Genomic DNA, 20,835 nt, shown 5'->3' with positions numbered 1-20,835 from the left:
GCATACAGCCATGAAAGGATAACTTGAATAACAGCATACAGGCATGACAGGATAACATAAATAACAGCACGCATACATGACAGGATAACATGAATAACAGCACACAAACATAACAGGATAACATGTATAACATCAAACAAACATGACAGCATTATATGTATAACAGCATATAGACATGAGAGGATAACATGTATAACAGCATACAGACATGAGATGATAACATAAATAATAGCACACAGACATGACAAGATAACATGAATGACAGCACACAGACATGACAGAAAAACAAGTATAACAGCATACAGACATGACATGATTAGATGAATAAAAGCATAAAGACATGACAGGATAATATGAGTAACAGCATAAATACATAACAGGATAATATGTATAAAAGCATACAGACAGGACAGGATTACATCTATAACAGCATACAGAAATGACAGGATAAAATGTATAACAGCATACAGCCATGACAGGATAACATAAAAACAGCAAACAGACATGACAGGATAACATGAATAACAGCAGACAGACATGAAAGGATAACATGAATAATAGCATACAGACATGAAAGGATAACATGAATAACAGCATACAGACATGACAGGATAACATGAATAACAGCATACAAACATGACAGGATAATATCTGTAACAGCATACAGACATGACAGGATAACATTTATAACAGCATACAGACATAACAGGATAACATGTATAACAGCAAACAGACATGACAGAATAATATGTATAATAGCATACATACATGACAGGATAACATGTATAACAGTATACAGACAAGACAGGAAAACATGTATAACATTATACACACTTTACATGATAACATGTATAACATCATAAAGACAGGACAGGATAAAATGAATAACAGCATACAGACATGAAAGGATAACATGAATAATAGCATACAGACATGAAAGGATAACATGAATAACAGCATACAGACATGACAGGATAACATGAATAACAGCATACAAACATGACAGGATAATATCTGTAACAGCATACAGACATGACAGGATAACATTTATAACAGCATACAGACATAACAGGATAACATGTATAACAGCAAACAGACATGACAGAATAATATGTATAATAGCATACATACATGACAGGATAACATGTATAACAGTATACAGACAAGACAGGAAAACATGTATAACATTATACACACTTTACATGATAACATGTATAACATCATAAAGACAGGACAGGATAAAATGAATAACAGCATACAGCCCTGACAGGATAACATGAATAACAGCTTAAAGACATGACTGGATAACACAAATAAAAGCATACAGACATAACAGGATTACATGTATAACAGCATAAAGACATGACAGGATGACTTATATAATAGCATATAGACATGACAGGATAACATGTACAACAGCATACAGCCATGATAGGATAACATAAAAAAAACATACAGACATGACAGGATAACATGAATAACATCATACAGATATGACACGATAACATTAAAAACAGCATAAAGACATTACAGGATAACATGTATAACAGCATACAGACATGAAAGGATAACATGAATAACAGCATACAGACATGACAGGATAATATGTGTAACAGTATACAGACATGACAGGATAACATGTGTAACAGCATACCGACATGACAGGATAACATGTATAACAGCATACATACATGACAGGATAACATGTATAACAGCATACAGACAAGACAGGATAACATGTATAACATCATACAGACATTACATGATAACATGTATAACATCATAAAGACAGGACAGGATAACATGTATAACAGCATACAGCCATGACAGGATAACATGAATAACAGCATACAGACATGACAGGATAAATTGTATAATAGCCTATAGGCATGACAGGATAACACGAATAAAAGCATACAGACATAACAGCATAACATGTATAACAGCATAAAGACATGACAGGATGACTTGTATAATAGAATATAGACATGACAGGATAACATGAATAAAAGTAGACGGACATGACAGGATAATATGTATAACAGCATATAGACATTACAGCATAACATGTATAACATCATGCAGACATGACAGGATTATATGTATAACAGCACACAGATAAAACAGGATAACATATATAACAGCATAGAGACATGACAGGATAACATGAACAACAACATACAGTCATGACAGGATAACATGAACAACAGCATACAGACATGACAGGATAACATGTATAACTTCATACAGACATGACTGGATAACATTTATAACATCATACAGAAATGACCGGAAAACATGAATAACAGCATACAGACATGACAGGATAACGTGTATAACACCATAAAGACATGACAGGATAACATGTATAACAGCATAAAGACATGACAGGATAACATGAATAACAGCATACAGACAGGACAGCATAATGTGAATAACAGCAAACACACATGACAGGATAACATGAACAACAGCATACAGACATGACAGGATAACATGTATAACTTCAAACAGACAGGACAGGATAACATGTATAACAGCATACAGCCATGACAGGATAACATGAATAACAGCATACAGACATGACAGGATAATGTGAAAAACAGCAAACACACATGACAGGATAACGTGAATAACAGCATACAGACATGACAGGATAACGTGTATAACACCATAAAGACATGACAGGATAACAGGTATAACAGCATAAAGACATGACAGGATAACACGTATAACATCATACAGAGATTACAGGATAACATGTAAAACATCATAAAGACAGGACAGGATAACATGTATAACAGCATACTGCCATGACAGGATAACATGAATAACAGCATAGAGACATGACAGGATAACATGAATAACAGCATACAGACATGACAGGATAACATGAATAACAGCATACAGCCATGACTGGATAACATGAATAACAGCATACAGACATGTCAGGATAATATCGATAACAGCATACAGACATGACAGGATAACATGTATAACAGTATACAGACATAACAGGATAACATTTCTAACAGCATACAGACATAACAGGCTAACATGTATAACAGCACACAGACATGACAGGATAACATTTATAACAGCATACAGACATAACAGGATAACATGTATAACAGCACACAGACATGAAAGAATAATTTGTATAATAGCATACATCCATGACAGGATAACATGTATAACAGTATACAGACAAGACAGGATAACATGTATAACATTATACACACTTTACATGATAACATGTATAGCATCATAAAGACAGGACAGGATAACATGTATAACAGCATACAGCCATGACAGGATAACATGAATAACAGCATACAGACATGACAGGATAACTTGTATAATAGCATACAGGCATGACAGGATAACATGAATAAAAGCATACAGACATAACAGGATTACATGTATAACAGCATAAAGACATGACAGGATGACTTGTATAATAGCATATAGACATGACAGGATAAAATGAATGAAAGCATACATACATGACAGGATAATATGTATAACAGCATATAGACATTACAGGCTAACATGTATAACATCATACAGACATGACAGGATAATATGTATAACAGCACACAGATAAAACAGGATAACATATATAACAGCATAGAGACATGACAGGGTAACATGAACAACAGCATACAGACATGACAGGATAACATGAACAAGAGCATACAGACATGATAGGATAACATGTATAACTTCATACAGACATGACAGGATAACATTTATAACATCATACAGAAATGACTGGAAAACATGAATAACAGCATACAGACATGACAGGATAATGTGAATAACAGCAAACACACATGACAGGATAACGTGAATAACAGCATACAGACATGACAGGATAACGTGTATAACACCATAAAGACATGACAGGATAACATGTATAACAGCATAAAGACATGACAGGATAACATGAATAACAGCATACAGACAGGACAGCATAATGTGAATAACAGCAAACACACATGATAGGATAACATGAACAACAGCATACAGACATGACAGGATAACATGTATAACTTCATACAGACAGGACAGGATAACATGTATAACAGCATACAGCCATGACAGGATAACATGAATAACAGCATACAGACATGACAGGATAATGTGAAAAACAGCAAACACCACATGACAGGATAACGTGAATAACAGCATACAGACATGACAGGATAACGTGTATAACACCATAAAGACATGACAGGATAACAGGTATAACAGCATAAAGACATGACAGGATTACACGTATAACATCATACAGACATTACAGGATAACATGTAAAACATCATAAAGACAGGACAGGATAACATGTATAACAGCATACTGCCATGATAGGATAACATGAATAACAGCATAGAGACATGACAGGATAACATGAATAACAGCATACAGACATGACAGGATAACATGAATAACAGCATACAGACATGACAGGATAATATCTATAACAGCATACAGACATGACAGGATAACATGTATAACAGTATACAGACTTAACAGGATAACATTTCTAACAGCATACAGACATAACAGGCTAACATGTATAACAGCACACAGACATGACAGGATAACATTTATAACAGCATACAGACATAACAGGATAACATGTATAACAGCACACAGACATGAAAGAATAATTTGTATAATAGCATACATCCATGACAGGATAACATGTATAACAGTATACAGACAAGACAGGATAACATGTATAACATGATACACACTTTACATGATAACATGTATAACATCATAAAGACAGGACAGGATAACATGTATAACAGCATACAGCCATGACAGGATAACATGAATAACAGCATACAGACATGACAGGATAACTTGTATAATAGCATACAGGCATGACAGTATAACATGAATAAAAGCATACAGACATAACAGGATTACATGTATAACAGCATAAAGACATGACAGGATGACTTGTATAATAGCATATAGACATGACAGGATAACATGAATGAAAGCATACATACATGACAGGATAATATGTATAACAGCATATAGACATTACAGGCTAACATGTATAACATCATACAGACATGACAGGATAATATGTATAACAGCACACAGATAAAACAGGATAACATATATAACAGCATAGAGACATGACAGGGTAACATGAACAACAGCATACAGACATGACAGGATAACATGAACAAGAGCATACAGACATGATAGGATAACATGTATAACTGCATACAGAGATGACAGGATAACATGTATAACATCATACAGAAATGACAGGATAACATTTATAACAGCATAAAGACAGTACAGGATAACATGTATAACAGCATACAGCCATGACAGGATAACATGAATAACAGCATACAGACATGACAGGATAATGTGAATAACAGCAAACACACATGACAGGATAACGTGAATAACAGCATACAGACATGACAGGATAACGTGTATAACACCATAAAGACATGACAGGATAACATGTATAACAGCAAAAAGACATTACAGGATAACATGTAAAACATCATAAAGACAGGACAGGATAACATGTATAACAGCATACAGCCATGACAGGATAACATGAATAACAGCATAGAGACATGACAGGATAACGTGAATAACAGCATACAGACATGACAGGATAACATGAATAACAGCATACAGCCATGACAGGATAACATGAATAACAGCATACAGACATGACAGGATAATATCTGTAATAGCATACAGGCATGACAGGATAACATTTATAACAGCATACAGACATGACAGAATAATATGTAAAATAGCATACATACATGACAGGATAACATGTATAACAGTATACAGACAAGACAGGATAACATGTATAACATTATACACACTTTACATGATAAAATGTATAACATCATAAAGACAGGACAGGATAAAATGTATAACAGCATGCAGCCATGACAGGATAACATGAATAACAGCTTACAGACATGACAGGATAACTTGTATAATAGCACACAGGCATGACAGGATAACATGAATAAAAGCATACAGACATAACAGGATTACATGTATAACAGCATAAAAACATGACAGGATGACTTGTATAATAGCATATAGACATGACAGGATAACATGTACAACAGCATACAGCCATGATAGGATAACATAAAAAAAACATACAGACATGACAGTTTAATATGAATAACATCATACAGATATGACACTATAACATTCAAAACAGCATAAAGACATTACAGGATAATAAGTGTAACAGTATACAGACATGACAGGATAACATGTATAACAGCATACAGACATGACAGGATAATAAGTGTAACAGTATACAGACATGACAGGATAACATGTATAACAGCATACAGACATGACAGGATAACATGTATAACAGCATACATACATGACAGGATAACATGTACAACAGCATACAGACAAGACAGGATAACATGTATAACATCATACAGACATTACATGATAACATGTATAACATCATAAACACAGGACAGGATAACATGTATAACAGCATGCAGCCATGACAGGATAACATGAATAACAGCATACAGACATGAGAGGATAACTTGTATAATAGCATATAGGCATGACAGGATAACACGAATAAAAGCATACAGATATAACAGGATAACATGTATAACAGCATACAGCCATGACAGGATAACATGAATAACAGCATACAGACATGACAGGATAAGGTGAATAACATCAAATAGACATGACAGGATAACATGAATAACAGCATACAGGCATGACAGAATAACATGTATAACTGCAAAAAGACATGACAGGATAATATGTATAACAGCATACAGACATGAGAATATATCAAATACATATCAGCATACAGTCATGACAGGATAATATGAATAATATCATACAGACATGACAGGTTAAAATGTTTAACAGCATAAAGACATGACAGGGTAACATGTATAACAGCATACAGACATGACAGGATAATTTTAACAACAGCATACAGACATGACAAGATATGGTGAATAACATCAAATAGACATAACAGGATAACATGAATAACAGCATACAGACATGACAGAATAACATGTATAACTGCAAAAAGACATGACAGGATAATATGTATAACAGCATACAGACATGAGAATATATCAAATACATATCAGCATACAGTCATGACAGGTAAATATGAATAATATCATACAGACATGACATGATAACATGTATAACAGCATTAAGACATGGCAGGATAACATGTATAACTGCATACAGAGATGTCAGGATAACATGAAATAAAGCATACAGACATGACAGGAAAACATGTATAACAGCATAAAGACATTACAGGATAATATGTATAACAGCATACAGACATGACAGGATAACATGTATAACAGCATACAGAGATGATAGGAAAACATCAATAAAAGCATACAGCCATGACAGGATAACATGAATAACAGCATACAGACATGACAGGATAACATGTATAACATCATACAGACATTACAGGATAACATGTAAAATATCATAAAGACAGGACAGGATAACATGCATAACAGCATTCAGCCATGACAGGATAACATGAATAACAGCATACAGACATGACAGGATAACGTGAATAACAGCATACAGACATGACAGGATAACATGAATAACAGCATGCAAACATAACAGGATAACGTGAATAACAGCATGCACACATGACAGGTTAACGTGTATAACAGCATAAAGAAATGACAGGATAACATGAATAACAGCATAGAGAAATGACAGGATAACATGAATTACAGGAAACAGACATGACAGGATAACATGAATAACAGCATACAGCTATGACAGGATAACATGAATAACAGCATACAGACATGACAGGATAAGGTGAATAACAGCAAATAGACATGACAGAATAACATGAATAACAGCAAACAGATATGACAGGATATCATGAATAACAGCATACAGACATGACAGAATAACATGTATAACTGCAAAAAGACATGACAAGATAACATGTATAACAGCATAAAGACATGATAGGGTAATATGTATAACAGCATACAGACATGAGAATATATCAAATACATATCAGCATACAGCCATGACAGTATAATATGAATAATAGCATATAGACATGACAGGATAACATGTAAAACCACATAAAGACATGACAGGATAACATGTATAACAGTATAAAGACATGACAGGTTAACATTTATAACAGCATAAAGACATGACAGGATAACATGTATAACAGCATACAGACATGACAGGATAATATTAACAACAGCATACAGACATGATAGGATAACATATAAAATATCATACAGACATGACATGATAACATGTATAACAGCATAAAGACATGGCAGGATAACATGTATAACTGCATACAGACATGTCAGGATAACATGAAAAAAAGCATACAGACATGACAGGAAAACATGTATAACAGCATAAAGACATTACAGGATAATATGTATAACAGCATACAGACATGACAGGATAACATGTATAACAGCATACAGACATGACAGGATAACATAAATAACAGCACACATACATGACAGGATAACATGAATAACAGCACACAAACATAACAGGATAACATGTATAACATCATACAGACATGACAGGATTATATGTAACACAGCATATAGACATGACTGGATAACATGTATAACAGCATACAGACATGAGAGGATAACATAAATAATAGCACACAGACATGACAAGATAACATGAATGACAGCACAGAGACATGAAAGGAAAACAAGTATAACAGCATACAGACATGACAGGATAACATGAATAACAACACACAGACATGACAGGATAACATAAATAACAGCAAACACAGATGACAGGATAACGTGTATAGCAGCATATAGAAATGAAAGGATAACATGTATAACAGCATACAGACATGACAGGATAATGTGTATAACAGCATAAAGACATGACAGGATAACATGTTCAACAGCATAAAGACATGACAGGATAACATGTATAACAGCATACAGACATGACAGGATAACATGAATAACAGCATACAGAGATGATAGGAAAACATCAATAAAAGCATACAGCCATGACTGGATAACATGAATAACAGCATACAGACATGACAGGATAACATAAATAACAGCCACATACATGACAGGATAAAATTAACAACAGCACACAAACATAACAGGATAACATGTATAACATCATACATACATGGCAGGATTATATGTATAACAGCATATAGACATGACAGGATAACATGTATAACAGCATACAGACATGAGAGGATAACATAAATAATAGCACACAGACATGACAAGATAACATGAATGACATCACACAGACATGACTGGAAAACATGTATAACAGCATACAGACATGACAGGATAACATGAATAAGAGCACACAGACATGACAGGAAAACATAAATAACAGCAAACACAGATGACAGGATAACGTGTATAGCAGCATACAGACATGAAAGGATAACATGTATAACAGCATACAGACATGACAGGATAATGTGTATAACAGCATAAAAACATGACAGGATAACATGTTCAACAGAATAAAGACATGACAGGAAAACATAAATAACAGCAAACACAGATGACAGGATAACGTGTATAGCAGCATACAGACATGAAAGGATAACATGTATAACAGCATACAGACATGACAGGATAATGTGTATAACAGCATAAAAACATGACAGGATAACATGTTCAACAGAATAAAGACATGACAGGATAACATGTATAACAGCAGACAGTCATGACAGGATAATATGTGTAACAGCATACAGACATGACAGGATAACATGTATAACAGCATACAGACATGACAGGATAACATGTATAACAGCATACAGACATAACAGGATAACATGTATAATAGCACACAGACATGACAAAATAACATGTATAATAGCACACTTACATGACCGGATAACATGTATAACAGCATACAGACATTACAGGATAACATTTATAACATCATAAAGACAGGACAGGATAACATGTATAATAGCACACTTACATGACAGGATAATATGAATAACAGCATTCAGACATGACAGGATAACATGAATAACAGCATACAGACATGACAGGATAAGCTGAATAATAGCAAATAGACATGACAGGATAATATGAATAACAGCATACAGACATTACAGGATAACATGTATAACTGCAAAAAGACATGACAGGATAACATGTATAACAACATAAAGACATGACAGGATAATATGTATAACAGCATTCAGACATGAGAATATATCAAATATATAACAGCCATGACAGGATAACATGAATAACAGCATACAGACATGACAGGATAAGGTGAATAATAGCATACAGCCATGACAGGATAACATGAATAACAGCATACAGACATGACAGGATAACATGTAAAACCGCATAAAGACATAACAGGATAACATGTATAACAGCATAAAGACATGACAGGATAACATGTATAACAGCATACAAAAAATGAGAGGATAACATAAATAATAGCACACAGACATGACAAGATAACATGTATAACAGAATAAATACATGACAGGATAACAAGTATAACAGCATAAAGAAATCACAGGATAACATGAATAACAGCATACAGACATGACATTGTAACATGAATAAAAGCATGCAGATATGAGAGAATAACATAAATAACAGCAAACAGACATGACAGGATAACAGGAATAACAGCATAAAGGCATGACTGGATAACATGAATAAAATCATACAGACATGACAGGAAAACATGTATAACTGCATATAGACATGACAGAATACCATGAATAAAACTGTCAGACATGACATGGTAACATGTATGACAGCATACATACATGACAGGATAACGTGAATAACAGCAAACAAACATTACAGGATAATGTGAATAACAGCATACAGACATGACAGGATAATGTGTATAACCGCATAAAGACATGACAGGATAACATGTATAATATCAAACAGACATTACAGGATAACATGTATAACATCATAAAGACATGACAGGATAAATTGAATAACAGCATACATACATACATGACAGGATAAAATGTATAACAGCATACAGACATGACAGGAAATAATGAATTACAGCATGCAGGCAGGAGAGGATAACATGAATTACAGCATACAGACAGGACACGATAACATGTATTACAGCATACAGACAGGAACAGAATAACATGAATTACAGCAACAGACATGACAGGATTACATGAATTACACCAATAGACATGACAGGATAACATGAATAATAGCATACAGACATGACAGGATAACATGAATAACAGCATACATACATGACAGGATAACATGTATAAAAGGATACAGACATGACAGGAAACATGTATTAAAGCATACAGATATGACCGGATAACATTAATTACAGCACACAGACATGACAGGATTACATGAATTACAGCAACAGACATGACAGGATTACATGAATTACAGCATACAGACATGACAGGATTACATGTATAACAGCATACAGACATGATAGGATAACATGTATAATAGCATTCAGATATGATAGGATAAGATGTATAATAGCATACAGACATGACAGGATTACATAAATAATATCATATAGACATGACAGGATAACATGTATAACAGCATACAGACATGACAGGCATCACTCAAGCACCCTTAATTCTCAGTCTGGTAATATTCTCAACAGTGGTTGTTACGGCACACTTTTGGTTATGGTCCAGGTGTAACCACTATCTTCATGACAGGGCCCTTCACAATGGCACCACAGATATTTTAATACTCTCTAAAATAAACCTGGATACTCTCACTTTCTGATTTGTTCTGGATTCTTGACACTGAAATTGTTGCTTACAAATAATTTTATGTTTTCAATCTACAGTATGATTCCTCCCCCCCCCACCATAATTGTATATATTTGAGCTATAATAATAATAAAATGTTTCCATTATAGATAAAGTAATTAACCAGAGGAAAGAATCTCTCAAACAGGAGACGGAGCTTGAGAAGATAAAGCAGAAGAGACACCTGGACTTTTTGGACATTCTCTTATATGCCAAGGTACTTACATCTCCACTCCCTTATCCCTGCACTAATACCGCACACCACACTGACTACTAACAGCTCCATTCCCTTATCCCTGCACTAATACCGCACACCACACTGACTACTGACAGCTCCATTCCCTTATCCCTGCACTAATACCGCACAGCACACTGACTACTGACAGCTCCATTCCCTTATCCCTGCACTAATACCGCACAGCACACTGACTACTGACAGCTCCATTCCCTTATCCCTGCACTAATACCGCACACCACACTGACTACTGACAGCTCCATTCCCTTATCCCTGCACTAATACCGCACAGCACACTGACTACTGACAGCCCCATTCCCTTATCCCTGCACTAATACCGCACATCACACTGACTACTGACAGCAACATTCCCTTATCACTGCACTAATACTGCAGATCACACTGACAGCCCCATTCCCTTATCCCTGCATTAATACCACACAGCACACTCACTACTGACAGCACCATTCCCTTATCCCTGCACTAATACCGCACAGCACACTGACTACTGACAGCCCCATTCCCTTATCCCTGCACTAATACCGCACATCACACTGACTACTGACAGCAACATTCCCTTATCACTGCACTAATACTGCAGATCACACTGACAGCCCCATTCCCTTATCCCTGCATTAATACCACACAGCACACTCACTACTGACAGCCCCATTCCCTTATCCCTGCATTAATACCACACAGCACACTCACTACTGACAGCACCATTCCCTTATCCCTGCACTAATACCGCACACCACACTGACTACGGACAGCTCCATTCCCTTATCCCTGCACTAATACCGCACAGCACACTGACTACTGACAGCTCCATTCCCTTATCCCTGCACTAATACCGCACAGCACACTGACTACTGACAGTTCCATTCCCTTATCCCTGCTCTAATACCGCAAAGCACACTGACTACTGACAGCTCCATTCCCTTATCCCTGCTCTAATACCGCACAGCACACTGACTACTGACAGCTCCATTCCCTTACCCCTGCACTAATAGTGCACTTTACACTGACTACTGACAGTTCCATTCCCTTATCCCTGCACTAATACTGCACAGCACACTGACTACTGACAGCTCCATTCCCTTATCCCTGCACTAATACCGCACAGCACACTGACTACTGACATCTCCATTCCCTTATCCCTGCAGTAATACCGCACAGCACACTGACTACTGACAGCTCCATTCCCTTATCCCTGCACTAATACCGCACAGCACACTGACTACTGACAGCTCCATTCCCTTTTACCTGCACTAATACCGCACAGCACACTGACTACTGAAAGCTCCATTCCCTTATCCCTGCACTAATACCGCACAGCACACTGACTACTGACAGCTCCATTCCCTTATCCCTGCACTAATACCGCACAGCACACTGACTACTGACAACTCCATTCCCTTATCCCTGCATTAATACCACACTGCACACTGACTACTGACAGCTCCATTCCCTTATCACTGCACTAATACCGCACAGCACACTGACTACTGACAGCTCCATTCCCTCATCCCTACACAAATACTGCACAGCACACTGACTACTGACAGCTCCATTCCCTTATCACTGCTCTAATACCGCACAGCACACTGACTACTGACAGCTCCATTCCCATATCCCTGCACTAATACCGCACAGCACACTGACTACTGACAGCTCCACTCCCTTATCCCTGCACTAATACTGCAAAGTACACTGACCACTGACAGCTATATTCCCATATCCCTGCACTAATACCGCACAACACACTGACTACTGACAGCTCCATTCCCTTATCCCTGCACTAATACCGCATAGCACACTGACTACTGACAGTTCCATTCCCTTATCCCTGCACTAATACTGCACAGCACACTGACTACTGACAGCTCCATTCCCTTATCCCTGCACTAATACCGCACAGCACACTGACTACTGACATCTCCATTCCCTTATCCCTGCAGTAATACCGCACAGCACACTGACTACTGACAGCTCCATTCCCTTATCCCTGCACTAATACCGCAGAGCACACTGACTACTGACAGCTCCATTCCATTATCCCTGCACTAATATCACACAGCACACTGACTACTGACAGCTCCATTCCCTTATCCCTGCACTAATACCGCACACCACACTGACTACTGACAGCTCCATTCCCTTATCCCTGCACTAATACCGCACAGCACACTGACTACTGACAGCTCCATTCCATTATCCCTGCACTAATATCACACAGCACACTGACTACTGACAGCTCCATTCCCTTATCCCTGCACTAATACCGCACACCACACTGACTACTGACAGCTCCATTCCCTTATCCCTGCACTAATACCGCACAGCACACTGACTACTGACAGCTCCATTCCCTTATCCCTGCACTAACACCGCACACCACACTGACTACTGACAGCTCCAATCCCTTATCCCTGCACTAATACCGCACAGCACACTGACTACTGACAGCTCCATTCCCTTATCCCTGCACTAATACCGCAAAGTGCAATGACCACTGACAGCTCCATTCCCTTATCCCTGCACTAATACCGCACAGCACACTGACTACTGACAGCTCCATTCCCTTATCCCTGCACTAATACCGCACAGCACACTGACTACTGACAGCTCCATTCCCTTATCCCTGCACTAATACCGCACAGCACACTGACTACTGACATCTCCATTCCCTTATCCATGCACTAATACCGCACAGCACACTGACTACTGACATCTCCATTCCCTTATCCCTGCATTAATACCGCACAGCACACTGACTACTGACAGCTCCATTACCTTATCCCTGCACTAATACCGCACAGCACACTGACTACTGACAGCTCCATTCCCTTACCCCTGCACCAATACTGCACAGTACACTGACTACTGACAGTTCCATTCCCTTATCCCTGCACTAATACTGCACAGCACACTGACTACTGACAGCTCCATTCCCTTATCCCTGCACCAATACCGCACAGCACACTGACTACTGACATCTCCATTCCCTTATCCCTGCAGTATTACCGCACAGCACACTGACTACTGACAGCTCCATTCCCTTATCCCTGCACTAATACCGCACAGCACACTGACTACTGACAGCTCCATTCCCTTTTACCTGCACTAATACCGCACAGCACACTGACTACTGACAACTCCATTCCCTTATCCCTGCATTAATACCACACTGCACACTGACTACTGACAGCTCCATTCCCTTATCCCTGCACTAATACCGCACAGCACACTGACTACTGACAACTCCATTCCCTTATCCCTGCATTAATACCACACTGCACACTGACTACTGACAGCTCCATTCCCTTATCCCTGCACTAATACCGCACAGCACACTGACTACTGACAGCTCCATTCCCTCATCCCTACACCAATACTGCACAGCACACTGACTACTGACAGCTCCATTCCCTTATCCCTGCTCTAATACCGCACAGCACACTGACTACTGACAGCTCCATTCCCTTATCCCTGCACTAATACCGCACAGCACACTGACTACTGACCGCTCTATTCCCTTATCCCTGCACTAATACCGCACAGAACACTGACTACTGACAGCTCCATTCCCTTATCCCTGCATTAATACCACACTGCACACTGACTACTGACAGCTCCATTCCCTCATCCCTACACCAATACTGCACAGCACACTGACTACTGACAGCTCCATTCCCTTATCCCTGCTCTAATACCGCAAAGCACACTGACTACTGACAGCTCCATTCCCTTATCCCTGCTCTAATACCGCACAGCACACTGACTACTGACAGCTCCATTCCCTTACCCCTGCACTAATAGTGCACTTTACACTGACTACTGACAGTTCCATTCCCTTATCCCTGCACTAATACTGCACAGCACACTGACTACTGACAGCTCCATTCCCTTATCCCTGCACTAATACCGCACAGCACACTGACTACTGACATCTCCATTCCCTTATCCCTGCAGTAATACCGCACAGCACACTGACTACTGACAGCTCCATTCCCTTATCCCTGCACTAATACCGCACAGCACACTGACTACTGACAGCTCCATTCCCTTTTACCTGCACTAATACCGCACAGCACACTGACTACTGAAAGCTCCATTCCCTTATCCCTGCACTAATACCGCACAGCACACTGACTACTGACAGCTCCATTCCCTTATCCCTGCACTAATACCGCACAGCACACTGACTACTGACAACTCCATTCCCTTATCCCTGCATTAATACCACACTGCACACTGACTACTGACAGCTCCATTCCCTTATCACTGCACTAATACCGCACAGCACACTGACTACTGACAGCTCCATTCCCTCATCCCTACACAAATACTGCACAGCACACTGACTACTGACAGCTCCATTCCCTTATCACTGCTCTAATACCGCACAGCACACTGACTACTGACAGCTCCATTCCCATATCCCTGCACTAATACCGCACAGCACACTGACTACTGACAGCTCCACTCCCTTATCCCTGCACTAATACTGCAAAGTACACTGACCACTGACAGCTATATTCCCATATCCCTGCACTAATACCGCACAACACACTGACTACTGACAGCTCCATTCCCTTATCCCTGCACTAATACCGCATAGCACACTGACTACTGACAGTTCCATTCCCTTATCCCTGCACTAATACTGCACAGCACACTGACTACTGACAGCTCCATTCCCTTATCCCTGCACTAATACCGCACAGCACACTGACTACTGACATCTCCATTCCCTTATCCCTGCAGTAATACCGCACAGCACACTGACTACTGACAGCTCCATTCCCTTATCCCTGCACTAATACCGCAGAGCACACTGACTACTGACAGCTCCATTCCATTATCCCTGCACTAATATCACACAGCACACTGACTACTGACAGCTCCATTCCCTTATCCCTGCACTAATACCGCACACCACACTGACTACTGACAGCTCCATTCCCTTATCCCTGCACTAATACCGCACAGCACACTGACTACTGACAGCTCCATTCCATTATCCCTGCACTAATATCACACAGCACACTGACTACTGACAGCTCCATTCCCTTATCCCTGCACTAATACCGCACACCACACTGACTACTGACAGCTCCATTCCCTTATCCCTGCACTAATACCGCACAGCACACTGACTACTGACAGCTCCATTCCCTTATCCCTGCACTAACACCGCACACCACACTGACTACTGACAGCTCCAATCCCTTATCCCTGCACTAATACCGCACAGCACACTGACTACTGACAGCTCCATTCCCTTATCCCTGCACTAATACCGCAAAGTGCAATGACCACTGACAGCTCCATTCCCTTATCCCTGCACTAATACCGCACAGCACACTGACTACTGACAGCTCCATTCCCTTATCCCTGCACTAATACCGCACAGCACACTGACTACTGACAGCTCCATTCCCTTATCCCTGCACTAATACCGCACAGCACACTGACTACTGACATCTCCATTCCCTTATCCATGCACTAATACCGCACAGCACACTGACTACTGACATCTCCATTCCCTTATCCCTGCATTAATACCGCACAGCACACTGACTACTGACAGCTCCATTACCTTATCCCTGCACTAATACCGCACAGCACACTGACTACTGACAGCTCCATTCCCTTACCCCTGCACCAATACTGCACAGTACACTGACTACTGACAGTTCCATTCCCTTATCCCTGCACTAATACTGCACAGCACACTGACTACTGACAGCTCCATTCCCTTATCCCTGCACCAATACCGCACAGCACACTGACTACTGACATCTCCATTCCCTTATCCCTGCAGTATTACCGCACAGCACACTGACTACTGACAGCTCCATTCCCTTATCCCTGCACTAATACCGCACAGCACACTGACTACTGACAGCTCCATTCCCTTTTACCTGCACTAATACCGCACAGCACACTGACTACTGACAACTCCATTCCCTTATCCCTGCATTAATACCACACTGCACACTGACTACTGACAGCTCCATTCCCTTATCCCTGCACTAATACCGCACAGCACACTGACTACTGACAACTCCATTCCCTTATCCCTGCATTAATACCACACTGCACACTGACTACTGACAGCTCCATTCCCTTATCCCTGCACTAATACCGCACAGCACACTGACTACTGACAGCTCCATTCCCTCATCCCTACACCAATACTGCACAGCACACTGACTACTGACAGCTCCATTCCCTTATCCCTGCTCTAATACCGCACAGCACACTGACTACTGACAGCTCCATTCCCTTATCCCTGCACTAATACCGCACAGCACACTGACTACTGACCGCTCTATTCCCTTATCCCTGCACTAATACCGCACAGAACACTGACTACTGACAGCTCCATTCCCTTATCCCTGCATTAATACCACACTGCACACTGACTACTGACAGCTCCATTCCCTCATCCCTACACCAATACTGCACAGCACACTGACTACTGACAGCTCCATTCCCTTATCACTGCTCTAATACCGCACAGCACACTGACTACTGACAGCTCCATTCCCATATCCCTGCACTAATACGCACAGCACACTGACTACTGACAGCTCCTCTCCCTTATCCCTGCACTAATACTGCAAAGTACACTGACCACTGACAGCTATATTCCCATATCCCTGCACTAATACCGCACAACACACTGACTACTGACAGCTCCATTCCCTTATCCCTGCACTAATACCGCACAGCACACTGACTACTGACAGCTCCATTCCCTTTTACCTGCACTAATACCGCACAGCACACTGACTACTGACAACTCCATTCCCTTATCCCTGCATTAATACCACACTGCACACTGACTACTGACAGCTCCATTCCCTTATCCCTGCACTAATACCGCACAGCACACTGACTACTGACAACTCCATTTCCTTATCCCTGCATTAATACCACACTGCACACTGACTACTGACAGCTCCATTTCCTTATCCCTGCACTAATACTGCACAGCACACTGACTACTGACAGCTCCATTCCCTCATCCCTACACCAATACTGCACAGCACACTGACTACTGACAGCTCCATTCCCTTATCCCTGCTCTAATACCGCACAGCACACTGACTACTGACAGTTCCATTCCCTTATCCCTGCACTAATACCGCACAGCACACTGACTACTGACCGCTCTATTCCCTTATCCCTGCACTAATACCGCACAGAACACTGACTACTGACAGCTCCATTCCCTTATCCCTGCATTAATACCACACTGCACACTGACTACTGACAGCTCCATACCCTCATCCCTACACCAATACTGCACAGCACACTGACTACTGACAGCTCCATTCCCTTATCACTGCTCTAATACCGCACACCACACTGACTACTGACAGCTCCATTCCCTTATCCCTGCACTAATACCGCACACCACACTGACTACTGACAGCTCCATTCCCATATCCCTGCACTAATACCGCACAGCACACTGACTACTGACAGCTCCATTCCCATATCCCTGCACTAATACCGCACAGCACACTGACTACTGACAGCTCCATTCCCTTATCCCTGCACTAATACCGCACAGCACACTGACTACTGACAGCTCCATTCCCTTATCCCTGCACTAACACCGCACACCACACTGACTACTGACAGCTCCAATCCCTTATCCCTGCACTAATACCGCACAGCACACTGACTACTGACAGCTCCATTCCCTCATCCCTGCACTAATACCGCAAAGTGCAATGACCACTGACAGCTCTATTCCCTTATCCCTGCACTAATACCGCACAGCACACTGACTACTGACAGCTCCATTCCCTTATCCCTGCACTAATACCGCACAGCACACTGACTACTGACAGCTCCATTCCCTTATCCCTGCACTAATACCGCACAGCACACTGACTACTGACAGCTCCATTCCCTTATCCCTGCACTAATACCGCACAGCACACTGACTACTGACATCTCCGTTCCCTTATCCCTGCACTAATACCGCACAGCACACTGACTACTGACATCTCCATTCCCTTATCCCTGCATTAATACCGCACAGCACACTGACTACTGACAGCTCCATTCCCTTATCCCTGCACTAATACCGCACAGCACAGTGACTACTGACAGCTCCATTCCCTTATACCTGCACTAGTACCGCAGAGCACACTGACTACTGACAGCTCCATTCCATTATCCCAGCACTAATATCACACAGCACACTGACTACAGACAGCTCCATTCCCTTATCCCAGCACTAATACCGCACACCACACTGACTACTGACAGCTCCATTCCCTTATCCCTGCAGTAATACCGCACAGCACACTGACTACTGACAGCTCCATTTCCTTATCCCTGCAGTAATACCGCACAGCACACTGACTACTGACAGCTCCATTCCCTTATCCCTGCACTAACACCGCACACCACACTGACTACTGACAGCTCCAATCCCTTATCCCTGCACTAATACCGCACACCACACTGACTACTGACAGCTCCATTCCCTTATATCTGCAATAATACCGCAAAGTACAATGACCACTGACAGCTCCATTCCCTTATCCCTGCACTAATACCGCACAGCACACTGACTACTGACAGCTCCATTCCCTTATCCCTGCACTAATACCACACAGCACACTGACTACTGACAGCTCTATTCCCTTATCCCTGCACTAATACCGCACAGTACACTGACTACTAACAGCTCCATTCCCT

The 20,835-nt window shown here is 40.5% G+C and overlaps 1 protein-coding gene across 1 annotated transcript in view; it reads left to right on the top strand.

The window, feature by feature from the left end:
- Window positions 1-20,835, top strand: part of LOC148474690 (cytochrome P450 4B1-like) — a 200,924-nt gene that overhangs the window by 71,731 nt on the left and 108,358 nt on the right. Inside the window, exon 7 of the mRNA XM_088458233.1 lies at window positions 11,978-12,084. Coding sequence (XP_088314359.1) covers window positions 11,978-12,084 — 107 coding nt within the window. The remainder of the gene's footprint in view (window positions 1-11,977; window positions 12,085-20,835) is intronic.

Source organism: Taudactylus pleione, unplaced genomic scaffold (assembly GCF_031769625.1).
Source record: "Taudactylus pleione unplaced genomic scaffold, aTauple2 ptg000819l, whole genome shotgun sequence".
Taxonomy (NCBI): domain Eukaryota; kingdom Metazoa; phylum Chordata; class Amphibia; order Anura; family Myobatrachidae; genus Taudactylus; species Taudactylus pleione.
This window is presented reverse-complemented; position numbering and strand designations above follow the sequence as displayed.